The sequence below is a fragment of the Haplochromis burtoni genome, unplaced genomic scaffold (genome assembly GCF_018398535.1).
Source record: "Haplochromis burtoni strain Fernald_Lab_line unplaced genomic scaffold, NCSU_Asbu1 Contig_70, whole genome shotgun sequence".
In the NCBI taxonomy this organism is placed as follows: domain Eukaryota; kingdom Metazoa; phylum Chordata; class Actinopteri; order Cichliformes; family Cichlidae; genus Haplochromis; species Haplochromis burtoni.
Window position 1 is genome coordinate 511,783 of NW_024582431.1, and position 26,080 is coordinate 537,862.

At 39.7% G+C, this 26,080-nt stretch overlaps 4 protein-coding genes across 13 annotated transcripts in view; 1 reads left to right on the forward strand and 3 right to left on the reverse strand.

Annotated features, from left to right (window-relative positions):
- The first annotated feature begins 489 nt into the window (after positions 1–489).
- LOC102297288 lies at positions 490–6,006 on the forward strand. Of its 7 annotated transcripts, XM_014334428.2 has the most exons (8): positions 495–765; positions 958–997; positions 1,837–1,940; positions 2,027–2,778; positions 3,191–3,722; positions 4,533–4,672; positions 4,973–5,077; positions 5,737–6,006. In XM_014334428.2, exons 2-8 carry the CDS (start codon positions 964–966, stop codon positions 5,813–5,815), a joined length of 1,746 nt encoding a protein of 581 aa, XP_014189914.1. In that variant the 5' UTR covers positions 495–765; positions 958–963; the 3' UTR covers positions 5,816–6,006. The 7 variants fall into 7 exon arrangements, with proteins under 7 accessions (XP_014189913.1, XP_014189912.1, XP_014189907.1 ...); XM_014334427.2 differs by having other exon boundaries at positions 490–765; positions 3,200–3,722; positions 4,973–5,827; XM_014334426.2 differs by having other exon boundaries at positions 493–801; positions 1,840–1,940; positions 4,973–5,827.
- Positions 6,007–6,110: 104 nt separating this feature from the next.
- nanos3 (nanos homolog 3) lies at positions 6,111–7,773 on the reverse strand. The gene has a single exon (XM_005925088.2). The coding sequence runs from the start codon at positions 7,455–7,457 to the stop codon at positions 6,795–6,797; it is 663 nt and encodes a 220-aa protein (XP_005925150.1). The 5' UTR covers positions 7,458–7,773; the 3' UTR covers positions 6,111–6,794.
- A 225-nt stretch (positions 7,774–7,998) lies between these two features.
- Positions 7,999–21,648, reverse strand: si:ch211-286b5.4 (guanine nucleotide-binding protein G(I)/G(S)/G(O) subunit gamma-10). Of its 4 annotated transcripts, none has more exons than XM_014334419.2 (14): positions 21,395–21,623; positions 20,746–20,872; positions 13,060–15,768; positions 12,813–12,913; positions 12,670–12,738; positions 12,461–12,584; positions 12,298–12,376; positions 12,085–12,205; positions 9,929–10,073; positions 9,716–9,819; positions 9,468–9,629; positions 9,148–9,262; positions 8,904–9,063; positions 7,999–8,713 (listed from the first exon to the last, which is right to left on the reverse strand). In XM_014334419.2, exons 3-14 carry the CDS (start codon positions 13,106–13,108, stop codon positions 8,617–8,619), a joined length of 1,326 nt encoding a protein of 441 aa, XP_014189905.1. In that variant the 5' UTR covers positions 13,109–15,768; positions 20,746–20,872; positions 21,395–21,623; the 3' UTR covers positions 7,999–8,616. The 4 variants fall into 4 exon arrangements, with proteins under 4 accessions (XP_014189905.1, XP_014189904.1, XP_042077563.1 ...); XM_014334418.2 differs by having other exon boundaries at positions 8,904–9,072; XM_042221629.1 differs by lacking the exons at positions 7,999–8,713; positions 8,904–9,063; positions 9,148–9,262; positions 9,716–9,819 and having other exon boundaries at positions 9,473–9,629.
- Positions 21,649–23,922: 2,274 nt separating this feature from the next.
- The window catches only part of LOC102309293 (deleted in malignant brain tumors 1 protein), a gene marked incomplete in the record, with an annotated part of 15,336 nt that continues 13,178 nt past the window's right edge, over positions 23,923–26,080 (reverse strand). The window contains 4 exon segments of the mRNA XM_042221624.1: positions 23,923–24,004; positions 24,092–24,167; positions 24,266–24,425; positions 24,514–24,756. Of these exon segments, the coding sequence (XP_042077558.1) occupies positions 23,985–24,004; positions 24,092–24,167; positions 24,266–24,425; positions 24,514–24,756 (499 nt within the window).

Sequence of the window (26,080 nt, forward strand, 5' to 3'; positions counted from 1 at the left end):
ATATTCAAACTCCTCACGGGAAGAAAGAGGATATTAAGAGTGCAGCAGATTGATAAGCAAAAGAGCAGGAAAGGTGAAGAAGAGGTGAGCTTCCAAAATACAAGACAGACGTGAGAGTTAAAAAACAGTAAAAGGGACCATTATGGCACAATGGAAGTAGAAGGCCAGTACTGGTCTTTGTCTCAGAGCTTCTACTTTAAACTGACTTTAAAAACTGAACTAAACATTTTTACTTTTTTTCTTAAGGTTTTACTTCTGTTGCTTAAAAAAATAATTGTGAGACTTTAAGCTTTAGGAAGAAAGTGTTTGACATTTACTATTCAGTTTACTATAAAATATATAAATGAAATTTTAAAAGGTGCTATTATTGTGCTGTTATCTGTTAGATTGAAAGTCCAGTGTTTGTTTTAAGATTCTGGGAACACCACTGCTAACAAAAGCCCTTTACTTCAGGCCTTATTTGAATCCAGATGGATAAGTTATATTAAAAAAAAATACTTCAATGCAACTTTTGTGAAATGGGGAAAGTGCCACGAAACGTTTTTGTACCAGGCTGGAAACATCTGCGTGTCTTTGAGAACTGAGTTGCTTTTGAAATCAGCTTCAAGTGTTGACGAAACACGTCCATCACTGACGTAAAACGTAAGCACACGGTCCGTGCATCTGGTGGGTGGATGTATGTCCCCGTGGGAAGAAAAAGTCAGCTGAAAAAAGTCGTCACTTTGTCACAGGAGTTATTTAATCCCCATATTTTTATTACTTAATGTAAGCAGACACATTTAATCGGTGCTCCGATTATCTGTACGTTTTCTCATTGAGTAAGCAAAGTTTACGTTTGTTAGCTAGCTAATACATTTGTTTCGAGAAAAATGTCTTTAACAGTTAGCTGACTCTTTTGTTAGCTGGCTTATCAGCTGATATATCTTTGATATTTTCACGTCTTTATCTTTCTCGTAGGAGGAGATGGCGAAAGGCAAAACGAAGATCAAGAGCAGTGGTAACAGGAGATGCTACTGACACAGATATTTGCTAATTTAGCCGCCGAATATAAATAATTATAAGATTAATTATGGTTTAAAATAAGTTGATTTTGAAAAAAGTTACGAATTTGATTTCAGTCCATTTAAAGGAGTGTGTTGTGTTGTGCTGTGTCCTGTGACTCCTGTCTTGTGCCAGAGAGTGATTACCAGTATTTAAACTGTTGTAAATGACTTGTTGGCCTATAGTCTACCAAACATATCTCAACATATCTCTGATGAATGATAAAAAAGTCATTTTTGTCCAGAAAGAACATTTCTGCCACAAAGTAGCAATCAGTTTTTGGCAAAGTGACTTTTATATATCCTTTATTTATTATTATTTATAGACAAAACTCTCATTGACATTAATTTTTTTTCAAGAGATTTCTGGCTAAGAGGGAAGCAGGAAATATAACATCATCTATAATGATATTTTATGTGGAGTAAAAGGACTGGATCGATTATTACTGATTAGGTACAATAATGCAGAGTCACAAAACAACAAGCCATTTCTTTGTGTAACTATTTTGTAACTCCTGTTACAGAAGGCTAACACAAGATAAATAGTAATAATAAGTAATAAAGGAAAAACATTTTGGAATAATCCTACTAATAATACATAAATATATATAAGGTATTATATAGTAATTTTACTTGTCTGGCCTACTTGAGATTAAACTTGCTGTATGTGACTTAAGAACTAAAAAGGGTTTGACTCCCCTCTTTGACATAGCACCAACTAAATGTTAATGGTGAGTATATGTAGTGATTCTTCTCCACAGTATTTGATTAATTGAACGGATTGCTTTGTTTTAAGAAGACTTAGCTCCACCCCAGGCTCGGTCACTCAGGTCTAGAAAGAGGGAATTTCCAAGTGATGACATTTCTCTAACCGATGATGTTCAGGCTCCACATCAACAGGTACTTTAGGTGATTGAAACAGAACCTACATTCACATATCATTAAGACAAGCTGCTTGATTCTCTTTGTCTTTTCTTTAACTTCAGGATGCTGAAGAGTATAACACAGCAGTAGTTTCCACACCACCACAGTGTCCTCAGTCTCTTGCTCAGGAATGTGCTAAGACTACAAATCAGCAGGAAGCAGATCAAGCCTGTGCCACAAAACAGGAAGAAGATGCAGGCTGCTTTACAAATGTGGAACTTCAAGAGCAAGATGCTAACAATCCCAAAAATGATTCTCAGCTGGAAGACCTTCAAGTACTTTCTGAAAATTTCACCAACAAGAGTGGAACAAATGAGGAGGAAATGGATTTAGATGAATGTAACAGATCATTGTATGACACACGCACAGATCAGCTCAAGGTTTTCCTGCCTATCACCAAAGAACATGTCCAGTCCTGCCCGGTTGCTTTGAATGGAAAGGAGAACTCTGATGTGGAGAGCAATCAACACACTGGCCCAGAAGAACCTACCAACGTGTGCTTGGGTGATGTCACAAAGGGGTCGGTAGCAGGATTGCCAGCCAAGAAAAAGCGAAGGATGGGCATGTGTGGCCTGACAGAGAAGGAGCGGAGTCATTTTTTAATGACACAAAAGCGTGAAAACGGGCAAAACAGAGAGGGTAAAGTGGAGAAACCTATTTGCGAGAACACAGCTGAACCTGTGACTGTGGAAGAAAACACATCTTCACTCCCGTTACCATCCTCACCTCCATCCATCCCAGCAGACGGGCAGAACGGGGAGCCGAGAGAGGAAGAGATAAAGCTTCAGCCTAGTCACTGTAAAGGAGATGAAAGGTAAGTGTAATATTACATGTATTAAATTTTTACATTTATTAGTGTTTTACACTGTTTTAGCAACCAGCAGTGTTGGAAAGGAACATTAACACAACTACTGTTACATTAGTTATATTTTACCTAAAAGAGGTTTCACGTAACAGTTTTGCTCGTTTAAAACATAAACACCATGAACTTCAGTTAATGATTAGTTTTAAATACCTTAAATATTCAGTTTAGACAGTTTTATTTTCCAGAATTGAAAATCACAGGACAAAGAGAAAAATTAAGAATGCAAAGTGCTGTTTTCATTGCGAGTCAAGATGTTAAATAACCGTTTCAGAAGAGGTTTATAAAAATTCAAATGACTTTTTAAAACTGACTTGTATATGTAAAATACAAGAGATACTAATTTGTCATTTCTTTCTTTGAGAACACACAGAGCAGAAAGTGAAGCCTGTGCTGCTGTCAGTCCTTCAGATGGCTCCACCGCTGGTTTCGATTCCGGCTGCTCAGAGGGAAAAGGTTGTGAGCGTGAAGATGGCATAGTTACTGATTCAGAGCAAGCCGGTGACTTAGATCACCTTGCAGGAAAAGAAGCAGGGGAGGATTTGGGCAGCCAAAAACTCCAAGAACTCAAAGTTTGTACCAATGAAATTATGGCTGAAGTACCTAAAAATCAAGAGGAAGCTGGCTTAGCAGAAGCAAACTGCAGCTCTGCCATGTCTTTCTGCACAAGTCAAGATGAGAAGACTGTCCACCTGCAGGCTCTCCTTCTGCAGGTGGACAGTGTTACTGGAACAAGAGATGAGAAGGAGGAAGAGATCAGCGGGAATGTGTTCAGTGGTGATGGAGCTGATAAAAATGTCTCCTGTTCACACACCCAAATGGGAGGATTAAACTGTGGCTCTGTGGAAATCTGTGAGACTGCAGCAACACTCAGTGTCTCAGAGAGGAAAGACAGTGTAAGTAGTGGCGCTAAAACCTAAAACGGAGGGAAGGAACAGACTGTTATGCAACAGAGTATTATTTTGAGAATAATGTCAAAATGTGGCGATTACAGTTGTTGTTTCAAGTCAAACAACTTCCACAGCTCGTATAAGCTCTACAAAATGCCCTGTGTAGATGAGCTAGGGAAACAGCTCTGTACTGCATGAGGGCGTAGCCATCCATATCGATATACTGTCCATTGCCAGCTATTTAATTTTGCAAGTATGATTTCACTAACTCATCAGCACAAACCATTTTTTAGAGGTTGTAGCAGCCGTGGCACGTCTATGACCTGAAACAACAATTTTAATCTCCACATTTCAACTTTATTCTTCTTCTATTTTAAGGATTAAAGGACTAAATCTTTCTTCTTATTTTGCCCTTTTGTTCCCCTTAATGATTCATTAATGTAGTTTATAATGTCATCACAGTCTTTCACACTTATGCACCACCAGTAAACGCACTGGGCATTAGTGCTGAAACTCTTAATCAGTTATTGATTAAACTGTCTGTAAAATTATAAGTCGTTTATGTTAAAAAATATGAAGAACAAATGTTTCAATCTTGTGTGTTTCTAATATATTTATCTGTGTTGATTTACAGTCAGTTTTCCTTATGTTCTCTTTACTTGTGATGTTAATTTGACAAATTAATTATTTTAATATTTAAAAAACTAAACTATGAAATTAATTAACTGAAAATAAGCCCAACATAAAATAGCTACTTAATAATATCATGTGGAAAGAGCATTTATTGTTTTTGTTTCTTTGTGTTTATAAATACAGTGTGATCCTGATGAACCTGCTGCTGGTCCGTCAGCTGTTCACGCTGATCGCTCGCAGACACTCTCACTCACCGCTGACTCGTTTGGATCTGGGTGCTTAGATTATGTGTCGGACTCCCAGCTGAACACCATCGTTCTGATGTAAGAAATAAGCGAGGAAATACCAGTATATCCGCTGATACACAAAAGACTGCACACACGAGCAGTCGGATGCTTCAGATGTACAAGTCTCTGTATGTGTATCTTTCAACTCTACTGTGCTAATTTTACTCAATATTCAAGAAACTGTTTTAAAAAAATAGTCTCAAATATAAAAAAAATACATTTTTAAGAGACAATACTGTCTTAAAGTTAAAAATGTACTTTGGTCATCTTATGAAATTAACAGACAAGCTTTAACACCTCTATTTTTAAATTATTCCGATGTTTGTGTTTCTGTAGTGAGGATGAGGCGATGCAGAAAGAGGAAGACCCTGATTCCTCAGACTGTGATGAAGATGGTACAGACCTAATCTGCGGACTTATCAGAGAACTCTCCTCTCTAAAGTTAGTACATGCCATTCTTCTTTCAGCTACCAGCGTCTTAGCGTCTCTTCCTATAGGTAACCTTTTGACTTTCACTACCATTAGTCAGTTTAATTGTTTTTATACTTGCCTCCCTGCTGTGATTGGTTGGGGGTAAAGCATGTGTGGTCAACTCTGCCAGCTGTAGATCTCGTCTGGTCAAAGATGAGCAAGAGAAAGTATGTAGATGTGAGACAGACCGACATTTAAGTGGCAAATTTGCTTGAATAATCCTGCAGCACCTTTAAAGTCCATGACATTTATCTGTTATTACACACCTCTCCCATTCTTTAAACCAGTCACTTAAAAGGCAGTTCTTGCTCTAATTTCTAACTCCAAAATTTCACTAGAGCAACTTTGTAGGTTGCACATGTCCAAAAAAAAAAAAAAAGAATGTTTTATCTCCCTTTCTCTTCCAAGCAAGGCAGTTTTCTTCTGATTGGGTGCCCCACACAAAAAAAAAAGCCACAGTTGTGTGCCTGAGATGACCAAAGTAGGGCCATCTACTCTCACTGACATTACACAGAGCCAAGATCAGGAAAAATTAGGTGTCCATGACGCTTGTAGCCCACCCGGCAGGTTGACGGATACAGAGTTAAATTGTCATGAATGAAAAATAATGTCCTCCATCTTTCTTCTAGTCGGAGAGTCATGGCTGCTCATCGAGAGCTGGAGAGTCTGCGCCGTAGCAGTAAAAGTTCAAGGAGCTCAACTCGTTAAGAGAGTTGTTTCAGGTTTCTTCAGTCCTTATTTTACTGCTGCCCCAGTGGTTCACTGGTAAAGAACATGTTTTAAAGTGTTTACTGTTCTGGAGTTAACTGCAGCTCAGTTTTGTTTTGCTTTTTTAGTTTAATGACTCATTCCACTTCTTCCCAAATAAAGATGGATGTTTATTACCTGTGTCTTGTCATTGGTGATTTAGTCACATTAATTTGAACATGACTCATTTAAAATGTCAAAAAAAATATAAAAAATAAAAAATTCAAAATTGAAAAATGACAACATAGAATGCAAATAAACTTAACCAATTTAGTTATTTATAACTTTTTAGCACACAAGAATATCCACAGAGAAATTTTCAGACTTTTTCCACAAAGGCAGAAGAGTTACAACGGCGTTAACATTTTTTAGAAAAGCCACAATTACAGTTTGCAAAATAAAATAATCTATCCTCAAGAACAGAGGCCTACTTGCACACAGAGAAACAAGAACAAGTCACTCATTTTTTAAAAATTTAAAATGCTGACATGGTCACATAATGCTTTACCTGTTTTAGTAGAGTTATTAATGATGACTGCATCTCTTATAATGTTTGACAGTGTTATAATCCTTCAATGCATGGACAGGAAATATGAAACGATATCAGCTGGCCACGTTTTAAAAGTATGTAAAAGAAACATACAGTAATTTTTTGAAACATGTCTCCTCCCAAACATAAAATCTGGCAGTCGTTCTTGAAAGTGCCTCTCAAATCCAAACACCAAACAGCTGAGGTATTTTAGGCTGGCAGGACCAGCTGCAAAGAAACTCTAATCAGCTACACAGCAAACGAACCAAAGCATGCAAATGAAAAGCACACAAAAGCAAAACCACACTAGTGCTAAAATAAATACACAAATAGAAAAAATAAAGTCACACTAAACGAAACGAGGGTCCTGCCTTCTGTGTAGTGTCTTATTGTCCCTTGCCACCTGCTGGTTCAGCGTCTGGACTTGGCGTACACGGAGCTGTATGCGCTGTCCACTTTGGGGCAGAAGCGCTTGGTGTGAGCCTTGGCCCCCGTGGCTCCACACAGAGGACACACGTACTGGCGCAGATAGGGACACAAAACATCTCCTTCTTGGTTCTTCAGCCAATGGGATCCGTAGACCAGCTCAGACTCTCCGTTGTGTTTACAAAAGCTGCAGAACATGCGCTCAGGAGTGGGTAAGACTGCCTCAGGTGTTTTGAAACGACTCGTCTTCTTTCGATCTTTTGGCCCCCGGGAGCCCGGCGGGTTTTGCATCACTTTCACATCAATTGCGTTTGGTGCATACGCCACACCATCCACTGGATCCGTGCGAGCAGGGGAACGCATTAGTGCACATTCGCGGGAGCAGGGATCCGGCGCGCTCTCTGCTCCGAGGCCACCTTGGCGAGCTGCGTTATTGCGCACAGATACCATAGCTTGACTCATGTCGTCACACTCCGTGTGATGAGCTTTGGAAACAGGCTGGGAGGACTCGGAGACGGTGCTGCGACCCAGGATATCTCGAATTGTATCACACAGTCCCATGTAGTCTCGCCAGGGCTGGAAACTTTTGCTGTCGGACTCCATGACGCGTGGCAGGTGATGAAGGAATCCCCAAACCATTCCGTTCATTCTAGCTCCAGTCCGGCGATGTTTTCGGCCCCTTCGGGAAGATGACCCAGTTTTTTTACTTGAAACAAACACCAGCAGACAAAACAGCTCGCGTTGCGCACAGAATTTACGAGTAGTAATTGAGCACAAGGTGTGACCTCACCAACAGCTCAGCAGCCAGTCACGTGAGCACGTGCCCAACGCGTGCGGCCAATTAAAGTGAATTTCCTCCAAATGTTTGCGCAGCCCTTGTCGAGGGTTAATGGGTACATAGATTTCATTTTCTGTACGTAAACATATTCAACATGCTTCAATGTCAAATTATATATGTCAGTATACAAATTTTTTTATTATTGGAATAAACATTAAAATAAATAAATTCTATTTCATTTCGATAATGACTGAAAAGTCAAAGAGCCAGAAATACATAAATCATTCTATATATGTAGACGCCTTCTCAGTGCCCATCTTAGTCCAGTTAACTACTATTCAGAAATTTTGGATTATACCCCCCCCCCAAAAAAAAGTTATGAATTTGCTGAGCTTCACTTGATTCAAATAAGTTAAACCAGTGATAAAGGCCAATGGCATCTTAAAGAACCTCGTGGTATCACCCTTTAGTTATGCAGCTATAGTCTCAGACTGCTGTGAGACCTCCCATGATGAACTTTCCACCACTCCTTTTCACTCCCATTGTTAATATGCCACTATTGCATGCTAACTTATGTACTCTCTCCTGTTTGAATTTGGTCCCCTTTTGTCGTGCAAAGTCTCTATGCTCCTTTTACCCTTGTGTTGTCCTCGGGATTCCCATATACTTGTTTGCCATTCACCTACGGGTCGTTTTTGACCTGAGGACAACACAAGGGTTTAACAAGTCATAGCAGATGGCTGCCTGACCTGGTCCAGATCCTGGGTCGTCATCCTGTAAAAGGGAGATCTTCCACTCTGCTGTTGCAAAGTGTTGTTCACAGCAGGGAATTACAGTTCACTAAATTCTTGAGGTTCTCTCTAAAATATAGTGCAAGTCTACTGACAACTTTAGATCACAGCAAACAGCACTGCATCCACATGAAAAAAAAAAGAAAAGAAACAAAAAACAGTGGAGATAAATAAAATTCAATATTTATTGTCAATTCTAAAAAAAGGGGAAATTGAGTTTCTGTTGAATAAAATTGCATTAAAATGACCAATCTAAATGTTGAGCATGGGGCGTGTGCCCAATCCTGTCTGCTCCAGCGTCCCATGTTTCCGAGTGCTGGTCAACATCTCTGGATCTACACAATACAGAAACAAAATTTAAAATAAGCAGCACTTTCATAAAGTCAGGAGGAAAAGAGTTTGCAGTAAATACAGAAGTTGTATCTGTTTTCATGTCACAACCCCCCACCACCCAAAAAATACTTTGTTAAATAATTATTGCATGAAAGGAGTGCAGGAGAGAACTGAAGAGTCATATCAATCCACCTGCAGTTGTATGGTAGATTGAGGGAAGAGTAGAGCTCAGGAGTGCTGGGAGTTTGGACTCTGCCTCTTCCCTGATGTAATCCAGCAACGGCGGCGGTCCCTGACTCAGAGGTTGATGGAGTAAGGGGAAGACAGCCAGATATGTTTGTGGGTCCCAAACCTGACAGACCTGGAGTCAAACATGTGTGTGACTTCAAACCATTTGACGTAAATTATTTAAACCTATTAAAACGACTTCACTCACTGAGAGCAGTGCTCTCTCTTCTGTTGTTGTTTGGCGCTCCTTTGTTAAACAGAGGTGAGTCACACAGATATTGCTGCTTGAGAAGAGAGGCTCTCTGTTGCTCAAAATCACAGCGCTGCAGACAAGACATTAAAACAAAACAGAAAAACAAGTTGCATAAGAGAACCACTCGAAAATGTACAATCCTCCAGTGTGATGGTGTCCTGATAAACTATTTTTTTATTTTTTTTAGACAAACCTTATTAGGGAACTATCAGAACTGACAGCAAATGACATTTATATAACCCTTTATAAATGAGTCTGCCTTATTTTCTTCAAACCTCACGGCTCAGTCGAATGGCGGCATCAGTGAACGACTGACGTTCCCTTTCAAAAGTCCTCCTCATATGATGGAACTCTGCCCAGCGCACCTGAAGACGTTCCCACTCTTCCAAAAAGTAGCTATCAGTAAGTTCGGAGGGGATGGGTGAAGCAAGGGTATCCTTCACAAAGAAATGAGAGGAAAAAAGTCTGAGACTAGCAAAAGTTTACAAGACAAAGAATGTTACCTCATATTATAGGGCAATACCTGCAGCATTTGCTGCTGCAATCTGACAAGATGTTGACTCTCTTTCAGTTCAGCTTCCAGCTGAGCCAGAAGCTTTTCTTGGTCGGTACCAGCAGTAGTCTGACCTGCATGAACACTGTAATTCTTAAGTTTTCCAGTCAACACTTGATACAGTCTTCTTTGACCCGACAATATTTCACAGATTGTTTTAAAGTGTGTTTGAAAGAGGTTTACCTTCAAACATGATGCCCGGTAGTAGCCTCTGCACTTTCCTCCAACTCTGAACAACCCCGCCTGTCACATGTTCTCCAAGTGCTTCCTCAGCTTGATCCAACCTTTTATCTCCATCCTGGGCCATATCCATCGACTCTGACAGGGACTTACATCAAAGTTTAGATCGATTTATTGGGATTGAGAAGAAGACTCTAATGTTAAAAATATTCAAAAGCTTTGAAAGTGTATTTATTATCTTGACATTATTTTAGTAGCTATTCCAGAACTTTAAACTTTACATGGTCTTCATCAGCAAATGTAATTTGTGGTTTAAGGCAGCATATTTATGAATACATGATCAGTCACTATAAGGTTCATTAAGTGTTGTATTATTCCAAATGTTTGCAGCAGCAGGGATTGAATCTCTAAAAGGACCAGATGGGGTAACCGCAAAGGTCCTAAAAGAGTGTGCAGACCAGCTGGTTGGGGTCTTCACTAAGATCTTCAACACTTCACTGTCCCAGTCCTGCATCCCGCCGTGCCTAAAGTCAGCCACAATTGTCCCACTGCCAAAGCGTACTAACATTAGCAGCCTCAACGACTACCGACCAGTTGCTCTAACACCTGTTATAATGAAGTGCTTCGAGAAACTGGTCCGACGTCACATCATGTCCTGCTTGCCACCCACACTCGACCCGCTCCAGTTCGCATACAGAGCTAACAGATCAACTGAAGATGCCATTGCTACAACGCTCCACACCACCATCTCTCACCTGGAAGTGCAGGGCCGTTACGCCAGGCTGCTCTTTGTTGACTTTAGCTCTGCTTTCAATACGATACTCCCGGACAGACTAATAGTTAAACTGCTGGAAATTGGACTTCCTTCCACCACCTGCCGCTGGATCAGAGACTTCCTCTCAGACCGTGTACAGAGAGTTAGAGTGGGGCCTCATCTTTCCTCAGCCCTCAGCCTCAACACCGGCTCTCCACAAGGCTGTGTACTGAGTCCCCTACTGTACACTCTGTACACACATGACTGTGTTAGTTCCCACCCAGACAACACAGTCATCAAGTTTGCAGATGATACCACTGTGGTGGGGCTCATCTCAGGGGGAGATGAGACTGCATACAGAGCTGAAGTTCAGAGGCTGTCAGATTGGTGTGCAGATAACAACCTGGACCTCAATACCACCAAAACAAAAGAACTGGTAGTTGACTTCAGAAGGAGGAAGTCCGAGCTGCAGCCTGTCAGCATCAACGGGGAGTGCGTGGAAAGGGTCTCCAGTTTCAAGTTTCTGGGTGTGCACATAGACACAGACCTCCAATGGAGCTCTAACACCTCTGCGGTCTTAAAGAAGGCCCAACAGCGTCTCCACTTTCTGAGAATCCTCAGAAAAATGGACCTGAAGAAGGAGCTGCTGACCGTCTTCTACCGCTGCTCCATTGAAAGTGTGCTGACATATTGCATCGGTGTGTGGTTCTCCAGCTGCACCACAGCACACAGAAAGGCACTCCAGAGGGTCATCAACATGGCCCAAAAAATCATTGGACATCCTCTTCCCTCCCTGAAGGACCTGTACAGCACTCGCTGTCTCAAGAGGGCACGCAGCATCCTACGGGACTGCACACACCCAGGACACCGGGTGTTTAAGCTGCTGCCGTCTGGCAGGAGGTTCAGGCTGCTGAGGTCCCGAACAAATAGACTCAAGGACAGCTTTTACAACAGGGCAATAGCCCTGATCAATGTAAATAGCAGACCTGACTGGATACCTCCCTGGACTTTTTTTAGGGGGGAGGTAACAATGTTTAAAACAACAACAATAATAATATTTATATTTATAACAAGGTGCAATAATAATTAATGTGCAATAATAACAGTGTGCAATACACATACACTTATTCTTCTTTTTTATACTAAGTTAATATACTGTGTTGTGTTGTTTGTTGCGTTGCGTTGTGATGTGTCATATTGTGTCGTGTTGTGTTATATGGACGTATATTGGACGTAGGACAGTTTTCCAATTTCATTGTACTACTGTACTATGTATGACTGTGCAATGACAATAAAGAGTTATCTTATCTTGTGGTGGGATTGTGTTTTCATTTGACTGTTTTTGGATCAGTTCATTCAACATCACTTATTCAGCATCTCTGGTGTTAGTTAAGCCTTTGCCCACCTGCTCCATGTCGACTCTGAGTGCATGAAGTAAAGTGGTGAGGCTGTGACGCAGCTTCATCGCCTCTCTGAGCTCTGCTTCTCTTCGCTCCAGCATCAGACGCAGTGCTGCCTCTTCTCGTCTACGAGTTGGAGAGAGCAAGTCAAGATTAGGAAGAGCAATTTGATGAGAGTCCAAGATCAGAAAATGCATGAAAATAACCAGCTAACGTACTTCGCAGTAGATCTGAATGATTTAATTGGCTGTTCTTTTTTGCCCCGGCTTCCAGGTGGAAAGTTTAGCACCTCTATGGCTGGATAGAAAAATATAACGGGTTGAAAGTTACAGGATGTGAGAAATATTTAAGAGGTAAGCAAACTGCTGGGGTTAATCTCACCTGGTCCTTTCTCTCCATGTCTGTCAGTCATCTGTGACAGTCGCTCCTTCAGTCTGTTGGTCTGCAGTTCTCGCCGTCGCAGCTCCGCTTCCTGCTGGTTACATTGGCGCTGCAGATGGCCGCACTGACAAGTGGAAAGATATAGTTTAGGAATTGGAAATGAATATGAAGGCATTCATTTAGAAAACCCTCACATGCTTTTATCTTACTTTGACCCGCTCACATCTCAGCATGTCCTGAAGCCTGGCCACATGCTCATCCATCTCTTTTAGCTGCTCCTAGAGGGAAAGAGTTCACCTTGTCTCCTTAATCTGAAACACAAATCTGTGCTCTTAAATTTATTGTAACACACCCTCAGTGAGTCTCCTTGTTCCTCCCTATCAGCCCACCAGGAGGCGCTTTGGGGGTGCGCATTTAGAGGGTTGAGACTGGGATCCCTAAACAGATGAGAGTCTGCAAGAGAAACACAAAAGCAAGTAGGTGGAGATAAGGTGAAAATGAATACAAATATGTCTTTTTTTTTTTTTAAAACCCCCCAAAAAAACCTGTGGTCTGGTAGCTTAGATAATGTTCTTTCAAGTGAAAGAGGATGTCATTACCTGAGTACTCCTGTCTGTCGTCTTTTCTTTGGACAAACCTGGAAGCCATCTGGCTGCAGTATACGTATAATAGCAAAAGGTAGATGTTTTTACAATTCTAATTGATGTGCACAACATCTAGGAAACGCTGCTATATATAACTTTACAAAGGCTCTCACCTGAGCAGCAAAACCTCCTCAGGTGAGTCCAGCCTGTGTTCACAGGTGATGGCACTTTTGTTAATTATCACTGACAATGATGAATGAGGAGACTGCAGCTTTAGACCATTATTCAATCAAACTACTTATTATAAAAGAAATTCCACTACTACTTCTCAAATTGTTGCTGTGGAGATTGAACAGCACAAGATTCCTGGGGGTGCATGTGACCGACAACCTCCTCCAGTGTCAAAGCTCACCAGCACCTGCACTTCCTACAGAGGCTAAAAAAGACTCATCCCAACCCATCGGGCTTCACCACTTTCTACAGAGTCACCGCAGAGAGTGTTGCATTCGTCTGCAACATGAGAGTAGCAGTGTCTCGGAAAGAACGGCACTGACAAGATTATTGGGGTCTCACTGCCACCATCTGGGGATCCGGCAAAGGAACGCTGCCCTTCATGGGCAAAAAGGATCGTGACGGTCATCACTCACCCGGTCACTGGCCGTTTTCCCTCCTGCCTTCAGGCAAAAGGTATCGCAGTATAATGTGAATTTACCCAACTGCCATCAGACTGGTAAATTCATAATGTACATCATAAATGGATGTAGTACAATAACCTAAGCACGACTTAGCTTTTTCAGGTTTCTTATATAAATGTAATGTTTTTTGACAGCTGCACTAGAGCATTTTTACATGGTCCCCTTTTTGTTTTTCTGTGTTCATAATTTCGTTCAGCAATGCATCTGTAACGTATCGACTGAATGCCAATAAAGAAATCCAGATGGGTTTTTTTTCCCGTTTAATGTCAAATTAAAAGCAGTACCTCGAACAAGAGCAGCAGTGATAATTTGAGAAGTCTTTGCAGTGTCACACTGCTGTAAGTCACAGTGTTCGTCATCTGTCCCGTGACTTTGAGCTTGGTGCTGTATTTTGTTTTCAAATGCATGAATAGAACAAATGCAGCACATTATCAACATTTATTTTATTGTTTGTTTGTTTGTTTTTTATGAAGACACTGCCGTTATCAGTATATTTTTCTTGATTTATAGAGGTGACACATGCTGGTGAGATCCTGGAGATTTATGACATGTGGGCAGACACTTACTAGTGCACAAAAGTTTGTGTTAACGTAGAAACATGCCACTTGCATACAAGACAGATGGTCACTGGAACTGAGTCAGTGCATGCCTACCCTAAATATTCATTTAAAAATCATAAATGATTTCATATTCAGCTGTTCAGATGGCTTTAATATCAGATTAAAAAAGTGAAACCACGTTTCAAAATGACATCAAACTTTTGAGCATCACACTTGATGCAGTTCTCTGTTCCTCAGATGCACTTTACACAATATATGATCTGGAAAATGTTGATGCTTGCATATCCTTCAGTCTTTTCACTTTGACTATAAAACACCTGAGACTGAACCTTCTGACCTGCTAATGTGCGAGTCGTAAAATAAGTCAAAAAAGTGACACTTCATAATAATCATTTTCTTATGCTATCTGTGCAAAGGATTAACATTTCCTTAAAAAAAAACAAAAAAACATAGCATACAGATTTTCAGTGTTCAAAAAAAAAAAAAAAAATTTAATTTAGTTTCTTTTGAAGGCTTCCCACAAAAGCAACGTTTATAAAGATACAGACTAACAGCAGTGAAGGTTTTGGTTGATAGTAAAATGATTCCAGTGTGGAAAACAACTATTGCAACAAGTCATTGCAGTAGATTCATTAAATACAAACATTATCAGAAATATGTTTCTAATGTGATATACATTCAATTTCTGCCACTATCCAAATTGTGTAAGGCCATAATGTGTTTTTAAATTAAAGACAGGTACAGATACAGGCAGGTAAAAGCACGTCTAATGGGCTCTTACATACATACAGAAAACAGCGGGACAAAATGTTAATGAACAATCACATGCCCTAAAGCGAGAGGTTAAAAGTGTCGTAAATCAGATTATTAGAAACACCTTTTACATAATCACAAATACATGAGCAGTTTCTTTTGGCCACATATAGAGTTAGTCCTGTGTCTGTAGTGTTAATGTCTGTGCTTTGTAATGACACACTTGGCGTTGATAACAACACGTTCCTATTGCTGAGCAGCACCTGCTTTAAATTAATGATTGATTGTACTTCCACGTGTTACGCAGAATACAAGAGGAAGTTACACTTGCACTGGCCGTTAAACATGGGCTGAATTTCACTGACTGGAAAGAGACACTGTTCAGTCAGTAAATGGAGAGTGGACATGTTAAGTACTAGGTAAACCCAGAGCGGCTTAATCATTAGTCAAGTTAGTGTGAGGAACAACTTTTTTTTTTTTTTAAAACATGTAGAGTTTAGACCTGCTTTTATGTAACAGATTGGAGTTATGAAGCCATTAGTTTGGCAAACAAGTGGAATAACTGCCCCCCATAATCCCTCCTCCCCTCTCCCAAAACCCCCGACCCCTGTGTGCATCATCCCAAGAGGTGCTGCAGGTAGATCTACAGCGGCAACAACTAGAAGTGAAGAAAGCCTTCAAAGAACAGATCCAGAAATCCTCCGCGTCTCCTTCCGCTACACACAAAAAAAAACAGAAACATGGAAAAAAAAGAGTTAAGCTGCAGGCCAAAATGACAAAAATCAGTAAATCAATAAAACACATCTGATGACATCTAATGATTTACATTCATGCTAAAACTCTGAGTTTGTGTTATGAAGGTGGTTCACTCGGTACCAAGGTACATCACCATGGTATCTTATGCTGCAGAATAAACCTGCTCCAGATGAGTGCATGTTTGAAATTTGAGATAAAAAAGGTATGAAATCACTGCCTACGGACCAACCAGTTCTACAGAGAACAGCTTCAGCATTCCTAGAATATCACTCAGACCTCCGTGTGTAGACAGTAGGAGGACCAAAAGTTGTTGTTTTTTTTAATCATCATCTAAAGTCTTTTGTCTTTCTCTAATGAGCATCAATAATAAATCCATACATACAATAAATATTCTTAGAACCATCTTTATTTCTTTTTTTCCCCCTTGTTGGCTGCAAACAATTTGAAAAACATTTCATTGTTCTAAAAGCCTTAATGCTCGCTCCTAAACCAGAGCACTGGTTTGTATGTTTTATTCTTTACTCTGGCTGCAGCTGAAAGGATGAACTAAAACAACAACTATTATAATCTGTAAGATTCTCTTACCAAGTCTTAATACCACATTATGTGTAATGTTATATTGTTGCTTTATTTACACAGTCATCTTTTGTTTTATTGCCAACTTTCCTTTTTGACTTCAAATAGGCCAATCTTTATTAACAAAGTAGGTCTATTCTGGTCTTACTTACAAAAGTGCTTAAACAAATTACTAAACAAGTGGACACGCACTCAGCTGCTCTCAGTTTGTATTATGTGTGTAACCTTCATATTTTTCTAATATCACAGTTTTATCCTTGCAAAATCAGCCACTCTGCTGCTAAACAGACTTATTTGTGTTTGTTATCTTTTGTGTCAACACGCTCCATGTGACCTCTCAGCCTGACTGATGATGTTAGGGTAAATGAAGCCAGATAACAGAAAGATCACAGAGGAGAGCAATGACAACACCACTGTTGGTTTTTCTCGGAAACATTAAGGTCAGGAAAATTCCTAATTGTTTATATAGTCAACTCACATTCAGCTGTCAAACACATGCATATCTGACCAGGCCAGACAGCAATAGGGTTTTTGCTGTTTAGTGGAATACGTTTTAGCCCAAGCCAAAAGAAAAACACGAGTACTTGGATATAATATTTTGTTCTTACCAGTGTTTTGCTTAAAGCACATTTTTGTTTTTCAAAATGTTAGAAATAACACAAAAACACAAGTTTTTGTCAATTGCTTCCTTTTGTGTAACACAAAAGCACACACACTGTTGTAACACACAATAAAGCAAGCTTTAAGAAACAAATGAAGCAACACTTCAAGTACTGCATGCTATGTTGATCTCTTATCTGTTTTTTCTACTTTTTAATTTTAATTATTTTTAATAAAATATTCAAATATTATTTACTTATTCTTACTTAAAATATTATTTGACTATTGTACCTTTTACTTTTATTTTCTCCTTTTTCGACATTTTTAAAAGCAGATTTTATTTGTCTTTTATTAGTTTTATTATGTCTATGTGATTCTCTTATTTTGTAATTATGGGTTTGGTTTTTTTGTATTTTGTGTTTTCAGTTTTGTCACTGCTGGTTCTGCACATTTTTGAAGACTACATAGTCCATTTGCCTCCATTGAAAAGCACTTAACTTTGGTTTTAAATTTCATACTAAAATTAGTGACTTAATTAATTCACATATTTAACAGGGAACTACTCTACCTATGTTTTAAAGTTTTTAGGTTTAAAGTTAGAATTAGGTTTAGGTTTAAGAAGCTTGGAAGTGCAATAATATTACTGAATGCTTAATCATGCTTTGTGTAGATACCAAAAATAATTAAAAATAATGACAGTGTAACAGCATTGAGTGTGGGAGTAATGTTCTGGGTGGTTTGTACTGTAGCCTTACTGAAACAGGTAAATAAAATAGGGGCATCATTACAAGTATTATCAACACTTGGCCTTTTCCTGTGGTGACAAGTAAAAGTATTTCATGTGCTCTTAGTAGCACATGCAGCTTGGCAACCTGATGTAATTTCCTGGAAAACTCCCAACCTTAACAGACAAGTGAAAACTCCAGTATAGCTGTACTGGGTTTATATTCTTAGTGCTGGAGAAACTGTGGGAAAAGCAATGCCGACATTGTCATTTGTGTAAAACATAAATAAGTTTGAGAAAATATGGTGGCAAATGATAACATTTCAGTAAAACAATGGTTCTATGGATGTTTTTTGGATGTTTGTAATTAAAATAAATGGGTCAGCACAATGGTGCAGCAGCTGGCGCCATCAATTCACAGCGAAAATATTTGGGGTTTTAATCCGTTGACCTGCTGGGGCTCTCCTGTATAGAGTCTACATGTTCTCTCTGTGCCTGCATTGGCTGGCTCCAGGCATGAACATCTTTGCATTAGTGCTGTGATAAACTGGTGACCTGTCCACAGCTACAATAGGCCCCACTCATGACCCTAAACAGGATAAATTTGTTAAGAAGACTGATGGATAGTATACACTTAAATGGATGTACTCACGTGTCGATAAAGAAATAAAACTGAACTTAATGTGTTTTTTTGTCCCATTTTTATTCTCTTTCCATTTGCTTCTGTAGGGTCAGATAATGTGTAAATATACTGTTAATTTCCACTGTTATGCTGATGACACACAACTATATGCAAATACTATAATCTTTTGAAGGGCGAGGACGAGTAAAAAAAAGCCGCCCCGGCCTGTTCATAGTCTGTTTATATTCTAGCCTATTTGCCCCAAAGGCTGGGTGGAGCAACCCTAGTGTTTGTAGTAGTGCTCAACAGCATGATTTGAGTTCCCTTCCCAGACGCCTTAACACCCACTCACATCCTGGGCCATCTGATCTCAGGAATTCGCATGATAAGGTGGGGCCAGGTTTCACAATGAACTCACCCGAAACTCTGGCTGATTGGGACCCACACCCAGTTTCACACCTTGGCTCAGGCGATTAGAGGATCATCAGGGGGTCCTTTTGTCCCTCTCTGTGGGGGATACTCCCACTAGGTTTATATCTGGGACTCTCCACCATTTGACCTTAGAACTGAAGAAGCTTCTCGGATGAGAGGTGAAACGTCTTCAAGCAACTTAAAGAAGTCCAGACGCTTTTCTTTGCAAGCTCCTTTGACTACGATGACCTGGATGACTGAGAACCTTCACAGTCAACAGCATGATCAATTCACTTTTACCAACAATAGAAAAATTTGGACTGTGAAGCATATTTAGGGGCACGTGCGTATAATACGACCAGCCCAACTAGCCTCTTTTATCTCAACTAAAAGCCTGAAAACAATTACAATTGTAATTACAATCATAATTACAATGAAAACCCTCACAGCCTTAATCAACCCGCCTGATCTCCAGCCTTTCTTTTATTTAGAATAAATTAAAACCAGTCCAAATACATGCACACCATCAGGATGACTGACTACTTGCAGAAATCCCATACAGGCACAGGATAAACAGTGAGATGCCACTGTTTACTGTGGCATCTTTAAATTCATCAGATTTCTTGTAAACTTTGCTGCAGGCTGAAGGCAGCTAACCTCAGTAACTCCTAGCATGAAAAGCTAGAGTCCTTCATGTTTGTAATTAAAGCTTTAATTAAGTTAGTTTAAGCTTTAGTTAATATTTTTGTGTGTGTATGTAAACTAAAACTGTAAAATTAAAGCTGTTTTTGATAACATGGAAAAGAACAAACAGGGCTGTGGGAGGGAAAAAAAAAAAAAAAGGTTTTCAATCACGTGCCCAAAGTTGCGACATTGGATGCCGCTAAGACTGGTCTCTATGACGTTAGATGTTTGATGTCACAAAACTTTGGTTCAGTGATTCCAAATCTGAGGTCCTTTTGTTCATTTCCACAAACCTGACCTGTAGCTTGGAAAACAATCATGGAAACCGGTTCTCCTACATTGAGGACTCTGCTACCAATCTGGATGTGATGTTTGACTCAGAGCTTTGTTTAGACAGTCATGCCTTCTCCAACTAAGAGATATTACCAAAGTTAAAACTGTTTTAATCCCAAGCAGACCCTGAAAGTCATCCATACTTTCAACTCATCACATTTGGGCTTGTAAGTCACTCTGTGTGAGTCTCAGCCAAAAATCTCCAAATTCAAAGAGACAGAGTCACATCGCTCCCATCCACGTGAGACCAAACTCACTGTCTGTAATTGTAGATTTGATTTTATATTTTCCCCAGTTACCTTTATAGTGTCTGTGGGCTAAATTAAGTTCACTGACCGGAAAGGTGCTCTAGCCTGTGAGCTTCAGGTCAAGCAGCGTAAAACAAACTTTGCATGAAGGCGACACACAGAAACACATTTATGCATTTTTGGAGTCACCAACTGAATCCATGCAAATTCCGGTGGCAATGTAATGCATGCAATTTGCGCTGCTGTGACTTTACCACACAGCTTCCTTGTGATGTTGTTGTAAAGGCTCTGAACCTTCCTCCAAAACAGATGTGTTAGCAAGATAGCTCGACATGTATAAAATGCATTCCTTGAGCAGAGGAGCGATGCACCGCTTGACAATTTTAAACTACAACTAATTTTATTTACTTTTTTTTTTTAATTTTAATTTTTTTTAATCAAATATCAGGAATGTACTTTAAGGTAACACTACATTATTTGATACCATCTACTTCAACTGTGTGTGACCCATATATGCATTAACCCCCTAAAAATGTCCATTATAAATGCCCCCCAAAATGCAGGGTTTTAACTGGGTCATAATGGATATTTTTCAGAATCAGAATTTGATTCTGATTCTGAAAAATATCCATTATGACCCAGTTAAAACCCTGCATTTTTTTTCCGCCCTAGTTTAATTAAATATACAGTTTTATACCCCCACCAAATGAAACCTCCATGAAGGAGCAAGCAAGCCTACCTCAGAACAGGGAGCAGGACTTGGGGGGTCTGAAGGGATTATCACTGGAGGGGACGCCCATCAGGAGAGGATCCTTGGAGGCGTTTTGCATACAGAAGTTTTTCAGATCTGCGGCAGCCTGGGACACCTGCAGAGCCAGACACACGAGTGAGTGTGTGTGTGTGTTGGGTGGGGGATCATGAAAACAAAAACAGAGTATTTGTGATTCCTGCTACAACCCTTTGTACCTCCCACTCTCTCATTTACATGACTAACTGGCTCATTTTTTTGCATAACATTTGCAAGGAACAGTTCCATACACGAACGGGTGTGTCTGCTGTGTATCTTTGACAGATTATGCTCACAGTCTCCTTAAGATAATCAACCCAGGGAGGTTTAACTTTTAGAAATTCCATAAACGGGTCACTTCTCCTGACACTTTATAGCGACTTTCTAAAACAAACTAATAAGCAGAAGAAACTTGTTCGCTTGTAGCTGCGATTTAAACTACCAGAAAGCAATCTGTGAGTCTTAAGTGTAACTTAGTGTGGACAACTTTGTTGAATCTACGGACACAGCGTCACTTCTACGGTCGGTCTCCGCCATTCAGCAGCAAGAACAGTTCAATCTTCCGTGTTTGTGTGTGAGTGTAGCAGGGGTTCGTTCGTACCTTGATCCTCCGGATACTGGCCTCGAACCGGAGCTGCTTCACGGCTCTCTGGGCGATAACTAAGTTGTTGTTGGCATTGTTGTTAGACATGGCGACGGCTGTCGGTAAAGACACGTTGAAGGCTGTTTCTTATAAACTGCCACCACCGAGCGAGAGGAAATTTACCCCTAACGGCTCCAAACTAAACCCGAGAGGGGAAACATCGTCCACTGGTCAGTGCCCCGCCCCCGCTGCGCCAATGAGGTACTGGATTGGACTCTAGACCCGTCAATCAAAAAGTAAACTCGGAGACACGCCCCTGAAAACATTAACCATTATTATTAGTTTCCTAGAGAGCAGATCTCGAGGGTATCCTGTGACCTTCAGCCACGACATTTATCACATCACTTAACGTGCACCAGTGTGATGGCCATATCTACAATAAAATACGTGAAAATAAAATAAGTGAGGGTAAATGACTCACTGAACACAAATCTAGTGTTTTGTTGGAGACATCCAGTGTAGCAACAGCAGGGCGTAATTCAGGGATTTTTATTTTTGTGCCTACACAATAGCATGAAAGATGGACCTAACTTCCAGATCTGAAAAGCCAAGCCAAGGTGAAAGTGTGCTAATCTTTGCCTTTTTTTTTTTTTTTTTTACCACCAGGGGGCGACTCATGTGGTTTCAGAAAGACTTGTATAGACGAACATGGAAAAATGGTCCAGGGCTCACTTAATCTGTGACCTCAGTAAACACTTTCCCAATGAGTTTATGAGCTTAATTGATACTTTCCAGTCATACTGAACGTAAAATTAAGTCTGTTTGAATTGCAAATGATGGTCACTCAAAAAGTCTGACAGGATTATACAAGATCTGCTCCCTGGGTGTGTAGTTTCACAGTACTCATCCACACATCGCTCATCATATCCACTTTCAAATCACTAAGTTGGAAGTGGCAAAAATGCTCACCTCGAGTGTTTGCAATAGGACCATACTATAGGATGGTCCTGTTGTGTAGGATAGGATAGAATAGGATCATACTAACAACTGGGTGACATCAAACTGGCTAGTAAGACTAGTTCAGCACTGTTAAAACAGTAAGCACAGTTCTAGTGTTAGTACTGTATCGGTATGAAGGTGATATCTCATGAACATTGTCACTGCATGAAAACTTGGTCTAGCTATTATCTGATAACTGTTTTGCATTGTAATCGAGGGCTAAAAATTGAGCCAACACGGAAATACCAAAAATTGTAGTTCCTGGAGTAACTTCAGGATGGCTTGAAAAACAAATCAGTCCCCACAGACTTCCACGGTAAAAACGGCCAAACAAAAAGTATGTTTAGAGCCCTGTGTAAAAATGGTGTTGGGCTATATTTTGGGCTTCATAATGAATGTGTAGTGGGTGAGTCTTTTATAACTTATCTTCTCTGGATTTTGCTAAGATTTGCTTTGACTTCAAAATTAACTGGAAAAACCAACTTAACTTTAATTATGCAAGAGGATCCTTGCCTACAGGCTGTCAATCACTGCCTGTAGTTTAGAACCCATTGACATCACCAAATGCTGTGGCTCCTCCTCTGAGATGCTCTAACAGGCTTTTATTGAGCCCGTCTTCAGTTGTTACTTGTTTGTGGGTCTTTCTGCCTTCAGGCTTTCTTCGGTAAATGTAAACCATGGTCTACTAGGTTTCAGATCAGGTGACTGACGTGTCTATTGAAGAATATCCTATTTCGTTGCCTTGAGAAATTCTTGCAGTATTTTGCTTAATCTGAGCAGAAAGTACAGTGGTGTACACGTCACCAGGAGTCACATCATCACTAAACCCTAGTAACTTGTTTCTATTCTTAACCATACATGCTAAGGCCATGACATTACCTGGTGATGTGGTATACTCTGGATCATACTCCTTCTTTATTTGACTACTCGTGAACTCTTTGTTATCTTGCTCATAGGTATATATGTTTTTAAGTCAAGATGTTAATGAGGTACTTTTGTAAAAACCTCTTGAATTCAAGCTGGAATCTGCACTTCACTCACATCTGGAAAATTCACTGTTGTAGTGTACAGAGGATCACTGAAACAGTCGTTGACCAAAACCTTACGGACCTGAATTTCATCATGTAGTACAAATGACAGCCTCATGGTGACGCCAGAGGAAAAGTTATCAGTTAACCAAAGTCATTCAAATCCTCCATTGAGACACATACTACATTTAATGACAGATTATCAAGCAGTTGTTTTTCATCATATTTTTCACCTTTTATGCTGTGAAACGTTATAACTGGTTTGGTTATTAGACCCAGAGAGGAGCCCAGTGTTTTTTGAAACAGATGGTCTTAGTCCCAGTAATAAAGAAAAATAGTTGTGAACATAGTAATAATAATAGTTCAATAATTCAAACAATTTTTTATACAAATAAGAAAACAAAAACAAATACAAAAGAAAGTACATGCATCTTGATTTTTATTATTGATTAAATTGTACAATATCACAGCATTAATATTTATTATTTAAATAGTAATATTTAATGAATTTGAAAAAAGGATTTAAAAAAATGAATATGCCCTCATAGAATGTCCTTGCGATATACTTGGATATTATGAGTTCACGCAGGTGACTTATTCCCTAATAGAAAAAGAAGAAATGGTGGTTATTGATTTGAGATCGATCATTAAACATTAGTATTGAATCTAAATTTGTATTCATACTCACAAGTGATCGGTCCAATGGTGATGGGATTCATAAAAGCTGAGTTGGAAACAGAGCGATGTGCCCTACTTGTGCACGACTACAAAGGGCAAAAGAATGAGAAAAGAGATATAGGATTTAAACCAGAGAAACCATTTTGGATTATGGAGTACTGCAAAAGTGAAATGTGGAACTCACTGGTACACAGTTGTAGTTCCTCTGGTTACACAGGCTGAGGCTGCAGTGAAGATATATGTCTCTGTATTGACCCTGGAGCAGGAAGAGCAGAGCAGAGAAACGAGCTCGGAGGGACGAGCCGCTCTCAACTATTGACACCTTTAGGCGGTCAGTGGGACACCTGTGAGAGAGGAGGGAGGAGATCAGCAGGGTCCACACATTTCACTGTATCTCACAAAGCATTGGTGAGGTTGGAGAGATGCACATACTTGTTCTGGATGAGAGGATATTGTGTGGGATCATCAGGATTTGGTGAATGAGTGGCGTAGCAGTCCTCCAGAACAGCTGCCAAAACTGGGTCTGTGTCCTCCACAGAGACGCCCACGTACAGAGGTGAACCCACTGGGAGGAAGACTGTACCTGGTGGATAAGACTCAGTGTAGTCGGAGTTGAGGAATAGAGACATGAAGGCTCGAGCTTTTGGACTTGAGCCTGAAATGCCTCCAGACAACCTGAAAAAAAGGAAAATTATATTACAGTATAATCTCTCAGACACTACTTGCTGCTATTCTGTCTTTTTCCTGGTTTGTGTAGGAGGAGGGCTTTGGTTTTGTTTGCTTTGTTTTCACTTTATGTCTTTATGGCCACTGTGCTCTGGAGTGGACATCTCTAAATCGGAAGTCTGATGGTTCGATCCCCAGCTCCTCCAGACCATATGCTGGAAATGTCTTTGGAGAGGGTTATTTTATTATTTATTATTAATTAATTAATTTAATTAATTAATTTAATTAATTAATAATAAAAATTAATTTATTATTAATTTTATTCCAGTAAATATGTACTTGTTGTGTTAATTGACATATCTCCCTTCTCTGACTGGAAAGCAAGTTTTGCTTATTTATTGTTTTGTTTGCTTGTTGAGAATTATGAACCCTGAAAAGTTCTAGATATTTATGTTTTTCTGTAATGAAAACAATATTTTTGTATTTTTTTCTGTAATGAAATTTTGTAATTCAAGTCAGCAGTAATGGCCCCTTGTTATCTCAGTCAGAAGTCATTAAAATAAATATTGAATTGCTGAGTTATTTTGCCAAAACAATGTCCGACTTTGTAGTTTTCTCTGGTCCCCTCCCCAATCGGACCAGGAGTGACATGTTTAGCCACATGTTCTCCTTAAATTGCTGGCTGTCTGAATGGTGTCCAAAAATCGATGTGGGTTTATAAATAAAGTTTTGGGAGGAAACCTGGTCTTGTTAGGAGAGACGGCATCCATCCCACTTTGGATGGAGCAGCTCTCATTTCTAGAAATCTGGCCAAATTTGTTAAACACCCCAAAATGTGATGGTTTGTATCATATCTTCTCTAATAGACTCCAATTTTTTCATGTAAATGAAGAGTCTTCTTCACACACTGAGGTTAATTATTGAGTTCCACAGGGTTCAGTGCTCAGTTCAGACAGTATTATCGGAAGGCATATCATACATTTCCACTGCTGTGCAGATGACACAAAACTTTATCTGTCCATGAAGCCAGATAACACACACCAATTAGTTTAACTGCAGGAATGTCTTAAAGACATAAATCCTGGATGACCTCTAAATTTCTGCTTCTTAAGTCAGATAAAACTGAGGTTATTGTACTCTCCCTTGAAAATCTTAGAAATATGGTATCTAACCAGATTGTTATTGTGGATGGCATTACCTTACCCTCCAATAACACTGTGAGGAACTTTGGAGTAATTTTTGACCAGGATATGTCCTTCAATGCACATATTAAAAAAATACATAGGACTGCTTTCCTCCATTTCAAAATCCTGCTCCTCACATACAAGGTCTT

What these genes read in the sequence shown, in the direction of transcription:
- LOC102297288 (XM_014334421.2), top strand. Translation starts at nt 964, where the DNA reads ATGGCGAAAGGCAAAACGAAGATCAAGAGCAGTG. An exon ending in AACGAAGATCAAGAGCAGTG is followed by an intron (nt 998 to 1,836) that starts GTAACAGGAGAT and finishes CTTTGTTTTAAG; the next exon opens with AAGACTTAGCTCCACCCCAG. An exon ending in CACTGTAAAGGAGATGAAAG is followed by an intron (nt 2,779 to 3,190) that starts GTAAGTGTAATA and finishes TCTTTCTTTGAG; the next exon opens with AACACACAGAGCAGAAAGTG.
- nanos3 (XM_005925088.2), bottom strand. Translation starts at nt 7,457, where the DNA reads ATGAACGGAATGGTTTGGGGATTCCTTCATCACCTGCCACGCGTCATG.
- si:ch211-286b5.4 (XM_014334418.2), bottom strand. Translation starts at nt 13,108, where the DNA reads ATGGCTTCCAGGTTTGTCCAAAGAAAAGACGACAGACAGGAGTACTCA. An exon ending in ACCGGGCATCATGTTTGAAG is followed by an intron (nt 9,820 to 9,928) that starts GTAAACCTCTTT and finishes GTGTTCATGCAG; the next exon opens with GTCAGACTACTGCTGGTACC. An exon ending in CCATTCGACTGAGCCGTGAG is followed by an intron (nt 9,263 to 9,467) that starts GTTTGAAGAAAA and finishes TCTTGTCTGCAG; the next exon opens with CGCTGTGATTTTGAGCAACA.